Raw genomic sequence first — 14,418 nt, 5'->3', positions numbered from 1 at the left:
TTTACCTGTGCTATACAGTAGGACCTTGTTGTTTATCTATTTTGTATATATAATAGTTAATATCTACAAATTCCGAACTCCCAGTTTATCCCTCCCCACCCACTTTCCCCTCTGGTAACCGTAAGTTTGTTTTCTGTGTCTGTGAGCCTGTCTCTATTTTGTAAAGTTCATGTAAGTTTGTGTCTTTTTTTTTTAGATTCCACGTATAAGTTATATCATATGGTATTTTTCTTTCTCTTTCTGATTTACTTCACTTAGTATGATGATCTCCAAGTCCATCTACATCCTACAAATGGCATTGTTTTATTCTTTTTATGGCTGAGTAATATTCCAGTGTGTGTGTGTGTGTGTGTGTGTGTGTGTGTGTGTGTGTGTGTGTATACATCTTTATCTAGTCATCTGTTGTTGGACATTTAGGTTGCTTCCATGTCTTGGCTGTTGTAAATAGTGACACTATGAACAGTGGATGATAAGCCAGAGGGCTGTTTTTTATTCAAAAAAAATGTGTTAACTGCCTCCCATGTGCCAGGTATTGTTCCTGGCACTTTTCTAAATATTGGAGACACAACAGTGAACAAAACAGACAAAACTTCCTGCCTTTGGGGAGCTTAAATTCTAAAGGAGGATTGAGGAAGGGGGACAGGCAGTAAACAAAGTAAATACGAAATGTTTATATATATGATGTACTGACATCTACTGAGGAGAAACAAAGCAGATAAGGGACAGACGGTGACAACTGCAGGGGAGGGGAGGGAGGAGGCAGGCATGTTTTAGAGCTATTAGGGGAGGCCCCTTTAGAGAGATGACATTCAAACATAGACCCTGATGGTGCGACGAAGGAAGCTGTAAGAAGGTCTAAGAGAATGTGTCAGGCTAAAGGCTTTGAGGTGGTCTTTGGTTTTCATGGAAAAGGACCTGTGGCTGCAAGAGTAAATAAGGAGAAGAGCAGGGGGAATGAAGTTGACGAGGGGCCGTGCACGCAGGAATCAGAGCCTGTCGGCACAGACGGCACAGACGAGTCCTTCAAGGAGTTGTGCTACAAAGGGGGGCAGAAGAGTGGCCGGCGAGAGGTGTAGGGTGAGGTCTTGTTTTCTCTTGTGCGTTAAGATGGGAGAAAATCCAGCACGTTTGCGCGCTGGTGGGAATGATCCAGGAGAGAGGGGAATTCCGGAATGCAAAAGAGAGGGAAGAATCCCTGAAGCAGTGATTGGGTGAGAGGAGAGTGGCTGGCCTGGGACGGGAGCACGGCCAGTTCCCTTACAGCCGGCAGGAAGGCGAAGGCGTGGGCTGGCGGCGGGCAGGGGGCGGAGCCTGTGGAAGTCCAGTGCTCCTCGGAGGGCTTTTATCTTCTGCGTGAAATAGGAAGCAAAGCATCAGCAAAGAGTGTAGTTGGAATAGGAGGTGCTGGAAGTTCAAAGAGCAAGGCTAATGTATGAAATAGAGCATATAGATGACGTGTGATCACAGAGCTGAGTCTTCACATGTTCATTTAGATGTGACTTTGCTCTGGACATACTCAGGTTTTCCTGCTGATCTCTTGGACCCCTGCAAGAGGCATTAAGACCAGAGTGACCATGTGAAGATCAGGTAGATGTTACCTGTGGCTTGACGTACTTCTGACTTACTTCATTTGGAGCTTGTGGACCTTCAGCTGGTCTCTTAACTTCTTATTCTTCATCCTTTTTGTGCCAATTAAAAACCACCAAGAATGACTGAAAAATTGTGCTGAACACTGGAATTTGACACAACATTGTAAAATGATTATAAATCAATAAAAAAATGTTAAAAAAAAACCACCAAAATAATGCTCCAGCCTACAATTAAAATCTCCATCTTGAATGCCATTCATATGTGCCCACTGCATGTTTTAAAGCATTAAAGCAGGCAGCTTAAAAACATAGCAGTGTTGAAGTATATAATACTTTTTATTATGTATTCAGGGAGATGTGCTTAATTAATTACTAGCTCAAAACATTTTTTTGTTAATAAAAAACTATATACACTTAGTCATGTAGAATAGACTTAGTTTGTTCAAAAAATAATGATATAAGGGGGATAATTTCTCATACCAGTTGGAAATGAGAAACATCATAGGACTGAGCAACAGAAAAAAGATCACAGGGCAATCTTTGGTAGCTGCAGAAAATGGGGACCAAACTTAGGTAGTAATAAGAGGGAGGAATGGTTTGAGCTGAGTTTCTGGGTAACTAAGCAGGGAAGGTTGGTGTGAGGGAAGGAAGGAAGAAAGCTTCATAAAGAGAGATTTAGCTCTAAGGGGTATCAGCAAGGCAAGTGTTGTGGAAGGTGGTGAAGAAGAAGGAGCTTGTACCAAAGAAAGTATGTGATACACTTAAATCACTTAGTTCTTGTGCAGAGAGTGAGAACTTAATAACCTGCAACTATCTGCAGTCGCCAGTGGTTGACTGGAAACAGAGCCAGACCAGAACCGGGGGAGGCGAGTCTGATCAGTTTTCTCTGTACACAACTGACCACGACTGGGCTGCTAGTATCTCCCATAGTGCAGCGTGAGCGCCACTGCTGCTTGCATTGATTTCAGTTGTTTAATATGCATTATTTTTACATTAACAGTTATAACAGTTATATTAGCATGTCAGATCTGTGACTTCATTTTGCTTAAGGCAAGAGTAGAATAGGTAATAAATTTTTACAAAAAGTGAGCCAATTTTTAAGACATACTAAGCAAAGAATTAAACAGATAGTGTTAAGTTGCAAATGACTGAAGTTTGAGACAACTTGGATAGAGCACACGGGTTGAATGTTTATTTTAAAGAGAATGTGATAGAAGCCTAGTAGATATTCTATTAATATAATTCTCTTTCTTTTCATAGCTGGGCTTTGCAGATCTAAACCTGGCAGAGTTTGCTGGATCAGGAAATACCACTCGTCGCTGTTTACTGGAAGGCTATGACACCAAAAATACAAGACAAGATAATTCCATTCTTAAAGTAAGCACGTTTCCAGATTTGCATGTCAACACATGAGATTCTCTGCCTTTAAATAAGCAAAGGTATATACTGTCAAGGGCAAGATGGGAATCAATCCTGAGATCATAAGCTGACCACACCACTGAAATACTCACCAGCTAGGAGAGAAAATTCTCCAAATCACAGAAGCACTGAAAAGGAGCAGATGTTCGCTTTCATGGTTCTGAGGTGCTCTCTGGTGCTTTGAACATTTAGGGAAGAATACACACAACCACCACAGCAAAAGGGCCACTGAGAGGAAGGAGCAGCTTGAATGAACAGTTTGAAATGTTTACGGCTTCCAAGAGGTGATTTCCAAAGCAGCTGTGGTGGGCACGTAGAAGTCACTGGGCTCTCGCCCAACAAGTGAAGTGACAGGTGGAACTCACTTTGGACATCTGCCCTACTTTTTCCAAGTACCTTCAGGAGCCATGTATTCTGGTGAACCCACAGGGAATACACACTTCAGAGAGCTGGTAAAGTACCTTGCACCTGGTACAACTCACTGCATAAACCTTTTGCTCTATTTCCGTCAGGTTACGCCATTATAGCAAGTTATCTAATGATAAGAAAGGAGAATAGGGGGAGTGTATAGCTCAGTGGTAGAGTGCATACCTAGCATACACAAAGTCCTGGGTTCAATTCCCAGTACCTCTGGTTAAAACAGACAAACAAACAAACAAGTAAACCTAAAATTACCTCCCCCAATTAAAAAGTAAAATTTTTTAATTTTAGAAATAAGGAAAATAATTCTGTATAAAGACTGAATGTCAGAAGTTAGTGGACAAAGAATTACCCTGTAACCTAACAGTTTTCAAATTCAGTGCCCGGCACTGAATAAATTTTCAAATCGTGACTGTTGCTAAGGTTGTCGACATTATTACCATTATCATTATCATTCCCAGAAGAACAAAGTAAGATCCTAGGGCTGGTTCTTAAAAGGCAGCCAGCAACTTGAGAATAGCAGCATTTCAGAAAGCATTAGCAAAGCTTTAAATTCTGGTCCAAATCGCGAGCAAAGGCCAGACGCATTCTACTCTCACAGGCCGTCAGCCAGCACCCCTGGAAGCATTACAATGGCAAACACGTTGGAGGGAAACATTCCAGACGCTTAAACACTACAGGAATCTGGGAGGAAAGACAGATAAAATAGACCAGAACAGCACACACCCACAGGATCGTTCCTGGTGAAGCACTTGCTTTCTGTTTCCAACTTTTCCACTCTGATTTTTGCAGATACAAAGTTTTGAATGTTAAAAATGATTTTTAACCTATGTCTGTATAAAGCAGCAATTCAATACTGGAAATAACCCAATTCAGTAATCATTTTATGTAATACTGTCTATTTCTAAATAGAAAATACTGGACCAGGTACTGTCAAGAGTGCACAGATTAGCAGAACATGGCTTCACCTCGCAAGATCTTTTATAATTACAGTATTTCTTTTTCTTATGTTCAGGTTTTGATCAGTATGCAACTGATGTCTGGTGACCCCTGTTTTAAAACGTAAGTTGATGCTCAGCGAATGAGTTATTTATCTGAGAGTGTAGCAGTGATTTGTTTGTTTAAATTTTCACATTCGTATTTTGTAGTGTTGGTGGGCTAATATCAGCAAAGGAATAGTTCTTTTCCCAGGACACTGACCTGACCCTCATAGAAGTTACCAGACAAGCTCTGCACACTCTGAATTATTTATGCTATGGGTCTTTTGTCATCTTCAGGTTTTGGGTGAAATTATACAAATTAAAATTTTTAATTTGATCTCTGTGGACTTTCTTATTTCTTCAACAAATACCTATTAAGTGCCTTTCTATGTGCTAGGCCCTAATTTTGACACTAGAGAAATAGCAGTGGAAAAAAAAAAGATCAAGTCCCTGACATCTTGGAGCTTATATTCTAAGAGGAAAATAAACAACAAACCAACAAGTAAATGTATAACATAAAGATGGTGATGAGTGCTTTGGAGAAAAATAAAGCAGGGTAGGAGGGCCACGGTGGGGAGGAGTGCTTTATATTTATTTAGTCAGGAAAGTCCTTCCTGTTAAAGGGTATGATATTTGAGCAGAGACCTGAGGGAGGTGGGTAGCAAGCCGTGCAGATGTTTGGGGAAAGAGCATTTGAGGCAGAGGCAGCAAGGAGAAAGTCCTTGAGAGAGGAGTGTGTTTTGCATGTTCAGGTAGCTGCCTGGAGCCCAATACGTCTAGAACAGAGGGAATGAGGAGGTTAACAGCAGATGAGATCAGATGACAGCGTCTTGTAGGCCATTATAATAATAGTCTCGTAGGCCACTTAGAATCTGAGGGCAATAAAAAGCTGCTGGAGGGTTTAAAACAGAGGAGTAAAATGATCAGACTTACGGTTGCTGGGTAGAGAATAGATGATTTGTGAGGAGCAATGAGGGAGCCAAGGGCAGAAATAGGTAGATGAGTTAAGAGAGTGTCTCAGCAATGCATGGTCTGGGCCTGAGTAACTAGAAGAGTGGGGTACATTTATTGAAATGAGAGTCTATAAGTGGAACAGGTTGGGAACTTGGGTGTTGGACGTGTTAAATTTGAGATCCCTCTTTAACATCCAGCTAGGCATTTTAAGTAGGCAGTTGGCTATATCACCACAGGGTTCAGTGGGAAGGGCCAGACTGGAGACAGAAGTTTGGAAATCATGACATTAGCAGCACATAGATACTAGTTAAAGCCATGAGCTTTGATTAAATGACCTAGAGAGAATGAGTATAAATAAAGAACAAAAGACTGAGATGTGTCTACTATATATATAATAGACAAACAACAAGGACCTACTCTACAGCACAGGGAACTATATTCAATATTTTGTAATAACCTATAATGGAAAAGAATCTGAAAAAGAATATATATGTATGTATATATGTATAACTGAATCACTTTGCTGTACACCTGAAACTAACACAACATCGTAATCAAAGATACCTCAATAAAATAAATTTTTAAAAGAGGGGAAAAAAAGACTGAGATGTGGGACACTCCAGCATGTTAGAGGTTGGGGAGATAGGGCAGAACCAGCAAAGGTGCCACCGATGAGACAAAGAGGAAGGGACCAAAGGAGAGTATGGTCCTGAAACCAGGTGAAGAGCGTGTTTCAAAAAGGAGGGAGTAATCAACTATGTTACACACTACTTAAGGAGGTCATAAAAGGCGAGGGCTGAGAATTGACCTCTGCATTTTGCAGTATAGAGACCGTTGGGGTATAGTCACCGTTGGTGACTCTGACAAGCACTGGTGGAATGCTTTTAAACTACAGCCATATTGGAGGGAGTTAAAGACAATTTTGGAAGAGAAAAATTGGAGACAGTGAGCATAAACAATTAGGAGGAATTTTGCTATAAAAAAAACAGAAAAATGTAGTTATAAATAAAAATAGGCTATGAGGTTAAGGACAGCTTTTTGTTTGTTTTTTAACATGGGAGATAGCACAGTGTACTTGTATCTGATACGAATAGTCCAGTAGACAAGGAGAAACGTACTGCAGAAGAGAAAAGGGACAGTTGTTAGAAGAGTGTCCTTGTCAAGAGGAATGAGGGCAGAGAATTTGGCTACAGATGCAGTTATATGAGAAAAGGAAACGTACGGAGGTTATTTTCAAATTGCTCCCGATTTCTTAGTGATACAGGAAACAAAGTGATCATTGAAGAGCAAGGATGGAAGAAATGGAGATGGAGGTTTGAGGAAAGAGGAAAAGATCTGTTAAAAGTCTTCTCAGAGAGTATGGGAAAAGGCAGTAGGATGCCTGCAGCAATCTTGAAGACACCTAATCATTTAAAATGAAACTTAATCAGGTATTATTTAAATATCTGAGAAAAAAGATAGAAAAGTAAACAATTACTTCCTCATGCATTAGCTTCATGCTTTCAATAGCAACATCCATATAATTCTCTATGTACATATGCTGTTTATAAAGATGAAAAAATATATATATAACACAAATCAATTCTTGATTAAAATTACGCATTTTCCTATAACTTAGCTTTCCTGTGCTGTTTTCTCTCAAACCACGATTTCCTGGCTTCTTTCTTTATTTCCTACTCTTTTGGGACTAAACAGTTTTTGCTTCTTAGGTAACAATATGTTTTTCTGGTGGAATCAGTTTAGGGTGAAATGAGAAAATGAGCAGCAAAATTTAATAGAAGAAAATGCTTTCCTCCTTAGGAGCTTTTTATGAATGTTCCCTTTCTGGCTCTTTCTCTGCCATTTTATCCATTTATGAAACTCAGATACTGAAGAGCTCAAAAATAGATCATCTTATGTTCTGTGTTATCTCCACAAATGTAATTCTGAGAGTCTGGAGTTTACAGAGAAAGACTTTTATAACTCATTAGCATAAACAAACTTTACCTAATCCCAAGACACAAAAGTATTTCTCAGGAGAATCAAACCCCCAATATTTGTTTTCTCTTTTCTTTGAATATCTGAAATTGTGCAACTGTCAGTGGGAAAAGAGCAGCTCTGACCCATCAGTGCACTTTCTCATACTGAGTAGGGACTGAATGGAAAAACGTTTGAACTGCTGATGTGAAAAGTAAATTACTTTTACCAGGTGGTATTTTAGTGTATATCAAATATGTACAATCACAGTACTTCAGAGCTGAAAAGAGTGTTGGAAGTTGTCTGATCTGGTGACTTTTTTCCCCAGAATATTTAGCCACAAAAATCCTTTGCACAAATATATTATGAATCCCATATATAACATTTTTCTATTAAGTGGTAAAAGGTATAGAATCCTGCTACCCCCTGAAGTGCCTAAAGGAGCTTCATGAAGCCAGTTTCAAAAATATGGGTATAATCCATGTCCTCCTTTTACAGGTGAGAACACTGAGGCACAGAGCAATTGAGTGACTTGACTGAGTGTTGTCTGTAAGCCATAGATGTGAATCGCTGCTAGGGAGGTTCATTGGACGGTTCTCTCTGCTTTTGTCTGTCTTTAAATTTTTCATGATATAAAGTTTTCAAAAACCTACCAGAGAAACAGACAGAGTACAGTGGATCCTTAGCATTCTCAGAGTCAAGTTCTAGTTTTGGTACTATATGAGCAGATCTGTGACTCAGATTGCACAATTTTTCAGAAACACAAATTTTATACTAAAGTCAGTATTTATGAAGACAGATGGTAAGCCAACCTCTAACCAACCACTTGCCCTGAACTCTGTTTTGTATTTCTCTTCAACTCTTAAAATAGCCACCGGCTCTTTATAAAAGAATGAAGCTGACTCTGAGAAGAAAGCCAATCGCTAGAACCAATGAAGAAAAAGGAGATTTTGAAGGAGAAATTATATACTGTGCTGGCGTTTAATTGTCTGCTGGTAAAGCGGACCTAGGGGTGATGTAACCCTCTTGAGGAGCTAGGGCTCTGGGGTATTACTATTCCAGAAGGAAGAAAATCACCATTTGCCGAAATGATTTAATGACTGTTACTGTCACCCAGTTTAATTCCTGGAACAATTCTGTAATGTGAATATTATCAACTCTGTGATGGGAGGACATTGCGGCTCAGAGGTCAAGGAGCTGATTTGTCCAGGGTCCCAGGACTCACTCACTCACTGCGTGTGCGTTGGTTGCCTGCCGTGTGCTGGCATTTACCAAGCTGAGTAAGACCAGCCACCTGCTCTGAAGGAGTCTCTGTTGGCGTGAGGGACAGACGTACAATACATGATGTCACTGAGGCATAGAGGATAGGGACCCTAACTCCTTTTCCTGGAAGACCAGGAAGATCTTCGCTGAGAGGGGAACACTGAGCTGGGTTTTAAAGGATGAACAGGAAATCACTAAGCACAGGAGGTGTGTAGAGATGTTGCAAGAAGCTTGTACAAGTTTATGGCATTGTGACCGGGCGTGGAAAGAATATTTATGAAATACCCAGTAGGTAGTCGTGTCGCTTTAGGAGGTCATTTCTCCCATACTCTTAACATTACTGTGAAATTAAAACAAAATAATCCCGTCCCTTTCCTTCTGTAACAGGGCTACATCAAACAGTTTCTGATAAGGGATATAAAAACATTTTCAGAACAAAAAGCGTAATAGGATTAAAAAGGTGGCACATGATGGGCACTCAGTGATTATTTATTCCGCACAACTGAGTTGTCTCAGATGACTTGGGAGACTTCAGACTCTAAAATTCGCTAGGAATTTTTTATTCTAAATTTGCCTTAATATCAGTGTGAATTTTCTCCATAATGGTTAGTTGCCCCAGGAATAGAGAAGTTAGTGCAGATGGCTGAAATTATGAAGGATTGGGATTCTTCAGATTTTTTGAGACTGCAGAGCACAGGGCACCAAACTGAAGGTATTGCTCAGAGTGTTATGGCTGTGAAGTCAGACTGGACAGGAGGGAGCAGAGCCAGAGGGAGACTGATGGAGAGAGAGAAAGGGCAGAGGCCACAGGCTGGGAGTTCTGAAGGGTGGAAAATAGGTCTAAGAGGTAGAGAGATGGAGACACTAATCAGGACACCTGTGAAAGGAAAAACAAAGGAGCAGGTATTAAAAAGATAAGAATTTAGACAAGCAGGCATGAGTCACCGTCAATGATTAGTGATTTGTAACTGACTAGAGATTCCATTCTTTGTAAGTGTATTTCTTTTACATATTGGTATTTCTTATAGAATATTGAATGTAGGGTTTTTGTTTTTCTTTTTTTCCCACCAACCTGCTTTACGTTGTTTAAAATTATAGCTTTTGGTAATTGAAGAGGTGGGTCTAGGTCAGACTGCATGGGGCCTTGTATTGCCATTCTGAGGAGTTTGAGCTTCATCCCAAAGGAGCTATTAAAGTGAGTTAAGTCAGAGTAACATGTGCATATGCACACTTTAGAAAGAGCACAGTGAAGGTAGCATGCAATAGAGGTAGGCAGACTAGTTAGGAGACTCTTACAGTCACCCAGGAAAGGCTGCGAAGGCCAAGCTCAAGTAATTAGTGGAGGTGGAGAAGAGCTGATGAATAGGAAAAGTACTGAGAGAGAGTCTGTGGGATATGGAAATTGATTGGGTATGGATAAAAGTGAGTAGGAAGGAACAGGCAATATCTAGGATTCTGGTTTTGGTGACTTTTTTCTTTTTTTTTAATTGAAGCATAGTTGATTTACAATATTGTGTTAGTTTCAGATATACAACAAACTGATTCAGTTATGTATATTTTTCAGTCTTCTTCATTATAGGTTATTACAAGAGATTGAACATAATTCCCTGTGCTATATAGTAAATCCTTGTTGCTTACCTATTATATGTATAGTGGTTTGTATCTGTTAATTCCATTCACCTAATTTATCCCTCTCTTTCTCCTTTGGTAACAGTAAGTTTGGGGTTTTATTTGTTTTTTTGTTTTTTTGTTTTTTTAGTATTTACTCAAAGTACAGTCTTTATTTTTTTTTATAGTCCAATTTTTTTAATTTTTTATTGATTTATAATCATTTTACAATGTTGTGTCAAATTCCAGTGTTCAGCACAATTTTTCAGTCATTCATGGACATATACACACTCATTGTCACATTTTTTTTCTGTGAGTTATCATAACATTTTGTGTATATTTCCCTGTGCTATACAGTGTAATCTTGTTTATCTATTCTACAATTTTGAAATTTTGTTTTCAATGTCTATGAGTATGTTTCTGTTTTGTATATAGATTCATTTGTATTATTATTTTAGACTCCACATGTAAGTGATATGTAATATTTGTCTTTGTCTGACTTGCTTTACTAAGTGTATTCTCTAGGTCCTTCCATGTTGCTGCAGATGGCAATATTTCATTATTTTATGGCTGAGTAATAGTTCATTGTATATATACACCATGTCTTCTTAAGCCAGTCTTCTGTTGATGGGCACTTGGGTTGTTTCCATGTCTAGGCTGTTGTAAATGGTGCTGCTATGACCATTGGGGGTGCATGTATCTTTTTGAATTAAGAATTTTCATCTTTTGCTGAAAGAGAAGGAGTAGGATTGCTGGATCATGTGTGTGGTACCCCTATTTTTAGTTTTTTAAGGAACCTCCATACTGTTTTCCATAGTGGCTGCACCAATTTACCTTCCCACCTGCAGTGTAAGAGAGTTTCCTTTTCTCCACACCCTCTCCAGCATTTATTATTTGTAGACTTTTTGATGGTGACCATTCTGACTGGTGTGAGGTGATATCTCACTTTAGTTTTGATTTGCATTTCTCTGATAATTAGCAGTGTTGAACATCTTTTCATGTGCCTGTTGGCCATGTGTGTCTTCTTTGGGAAAATGTCTGTTTAACTCTTCTCCCCATTTTTTGATTGGGTTGTTTGTTTCTTCAGGATCGAGTTGTATGAGCTGTTTATATATTTTGGATATTTAACCCCTGTCAGTCGCATCATTCACAAATATTTTCACAAATAGGTCATCTTTTCATTTTTTTGCTGTGCCCAGGCTTTTAAATTTTATTAGGTCACATTTGTTTATTTTTGCTTTTATTTCTTTTGCCTTCAGAGACTTACCTAATAAAACATTGCTAGGATTTATGTCAGAGAATGTTTTGCCTATGTTCTCTTCTAGGAGATTTATGGTGTCCTGTCTTATATTTAAGTCTTTAACCCATTTTGAGTTTATCTGTAGAGTGTGAGGGAGTGTTCTAACTTCATTGATTTACATGCTGCTGTCCAGTTTTCCCAACACCACTTGCTGAAGAGACTGTCCTTACTCCATTGTATATTCTTACCTCCTTTGTCAAAAATTAACTGACTCTAGGTGTGTGGGTTTATTTCTGGGCTCTCTATCCTGTTCCGTAGATCTGTATGTCTGTTTTTGCGCCAGTAACACACTGTTTTGATTAGTGTAGCTTTGTATAGTCTGAAATCTGGAAGTGTTTTACCTCCCCCTTTGTTCTTTTTCCTCAGTATTGCTTTGGCAATTCTGGGTCTTTGTGATTCCATATAAATTTTAGGGTTATTTGTTCTAGTTCCATGGAAAATGTCATGGGTATCTTGATAGGGATTACTTTAAATCTGTAGATTGTTTTCAGTAGTATGGCCACTTTAATAATATTAATTCTTCCAATCCAAGAGTATGAAATATCTTTCCGTTTCTTTGAATCATCCTCAGTTTCCTTTATCAGTGTTTTAGTTTTCAAAGTCTTTCACCTCTCTGGTTGAGTAGTTTATTCTTTTTTTTTTCCACTCAATTTTAAACAAGATTTTTTTTTACTATGTCTTTCTTATGTTTTGTTGTTAATGTAAATAAATGCAACTGATTTCTGTATATTAATCTTGTATCCTGCTACCCTGTTGAATTCATTTATTCTAAGAGTTTTTGTATGGCGACAGAGGCAATATCTAGGATTCTGGTTTTGGTGACTTTTGGATTGTGGTGGCACTCACAGAGATAGAGAATATAAGAAGAAAACAGATTGGGGGAAAGAATGAGTTCAGCTGTGCAGATACTTAAATATCACAATAGGATATCCAATTTTGGAAATTAGGAGATCCTGGAATAGGAATAATCTATCAGTTAATAGGTTTAATGGCAATCTTAAATGTCTGTATCCCCAAGGATCTGAATAGCCTAAGGATTCCATGGAACTAATACAGTAACATTTTGAGAATTGGCACATAAAAGCTCTGCTTCACGATCCCCCTTTCACACCTTCCTATTTCAGGTCACCAAGGGATGGTCTCTAGGAAGATCTGGTTTTCCTCTAGATACCAACCTTAAAAGATTAGGGATGTTTTCTTTAAAAAAAAAAAAAAGTTCTTATTAGAACTCAGTCTTGCCCCTGCCTGCTTCACAGCTTCTACAGGAAAATAGGAGCTTTGAATGAGCTATTGAAAAATACCCATCACCTCCTCCCAGAGAATCCAGACTGAAAAATCAAATCTAAACAACTAGGGCTCTTTATTACTCTCCCTGGGGCAGGTGGACTGTTTACAAAGACAGCAGAGGATAAAACCATGGATACTATTTAGAAGTAAATGGAGCCATCAAGTTTATACCGTATAGTACAGGGAAATATATTCAATATCTTGTAGTAGTTCATGGTGGAAAAGAATATGAAAATGAATGTATGTATATTTATATATGACTGAAAAATTATGCTGTACACCAGAAATTAACACAACATTGTAAACTGACTATAACTCAATACAAAAAAATTTTCAAAAAAAAGAGGTAAATGGAGCCAACAAGAGATCTTAGGCACTGGAAGGAGATGTGAAGTATCCGCCCCCAGCCTCGGCTACAATGGGGCTTGTGCCGGCCTTCGCCTCACACATCCATCCCTGCCCGGCCTGAGAGTTGAGCTGACAGTTGAAGCCCCCTCCACCAACAGTGCTGGGACCGCACCTCCTCTCTTTTCCCGACTCCATGGAGGCAGTGGCCTTCCTGGTCTCCCAATTTTTGTTGTGTAAAAACCCCTTTTTTTCCCGGTGAATTTTACTCAAGTGTTGAGGATGCTCGTATATTATGTGTTGATTTTCATCACTTTCATCCTCAAAGAGGTAAATCAACGGGCACCTTCCTAAGACTGTGTACTGACTACACAACCAGTCTGTAACAGTATTTCAAATTTTCAGATTCACCATAAAGCAAGTTCTGATCCCCAGAAATGTTTATTTACAGGCCTCCTTCTACGTCAATGTCTATACCAATTGCTGGCGAGTCCGATTCTCTGGAAGAAGATAGAAAAGGTGGAGAGACTCTCAAAATTCATCTTGGGATAGCAGGTATGGATGTGTCACTTACTGGTTTTTCACTTTGTGAGAAACAGTACTACTTGATGTCCTAAACAATTCCCAAAGTGCCTCCCGGACTTAAAACTCTGTACATGACTTGAAATGCGCTGATAAGTATCAGCAGGGTTTTTTAACTATGCAATTTTTGTTGAAGCCAACGCTTCATTTTGTCTAAAGGCTATGTTGTGCTCTGACAGATTAAAAGCTAAATGCTGTGGTGATACCCCCCCACCCCGACCCCCACCACTGTATGCTTCTGCTCCCTACAGATGCCACAACAGGACATGGCAGGACTTTTCCCACCCAACCCACCCAGCAGCTTCCGCCAGTCACCTCTCAGGTGTTGCTTCTCTTCCATGAATCACACACGTCTGTCCGGTTCCCAGACGTTAGTGCACACCAGAGTTGCCTTGTGGGCTTGGTAAACCATAGCTTGCTGATGCTGCAGCCGGAGTTTTTGATTAAGTAGATCTGGGTTGGGGCTTGAAAGCTACTTGACTGAGTTCCCAGGTGCTGCTGCTGCTGCTGGGCCTCGGGCCACACCTTGAGAGCCACTTCTCCAGGCAAAGTCCCAGCCGTAGACAGTGTGCTCCCCAAGTCAGCAGCAGGTGAGGGGATGTCAAGTTGGCTGGGGAAAAGGCACTTAGGGGCTTCCTTTTTCTCCCACACCACGTGACCATGGTTATTATTCGGAAGAATGAAAAGAAAGGTGCAGTGACGCAATTAACATTTT

General features: G+C 39.6%; 1 protein-coding gene across 6 annotated transcripts in view; it reads left to right on the top strand.

Moving 5' to 3' along the window:
• EEIG2 (EEIG family member 2) overlaps positions 1–14,418 on the top strand; it is a 66,419-nt gene that overhangs the window by 32,969 nt on the left and 19,032 nt on the right. For all 6 annotated transcript variants that reach the window (XM_072968089.1, XM_072968090.1, XM_072968087.1 and 3 more), the window contains exons 4-6: positions 2,850–2,966; positions 4,444–4,490; positions 13,573–13,676. In XM_072968089.1, coding sequence (XP_072824190.1) covers positions 2,850–2,966; positions 4,444–4,490; positions 13,573–13,676 — 268 coding nt within the window. The remainder of the gene's footprint in view (positions 1–2,849; positions 2,967–4,443; positions 4,491–13,572; positions 13,677–14,418) is intronic.

Source organism: Vicugna pacos, chromosome 9, assembly GCF_048564905.1.
Source record: "Vicugna pacos chromosome 9, VicPac4, whole genome shotgun sequence".
Classification (NCBI taxonomy): domain Eukaryota; kingdom Metazoa; phylum Chordata; class Mammalia; order Artiodactyla; family Camelidae; genus Vicugna; species Vicugna pacos.
Note: the sequence above shows the minus strand (reverse complement) of the source record. Positions and strands in the feature narration are given on the sequence as shown.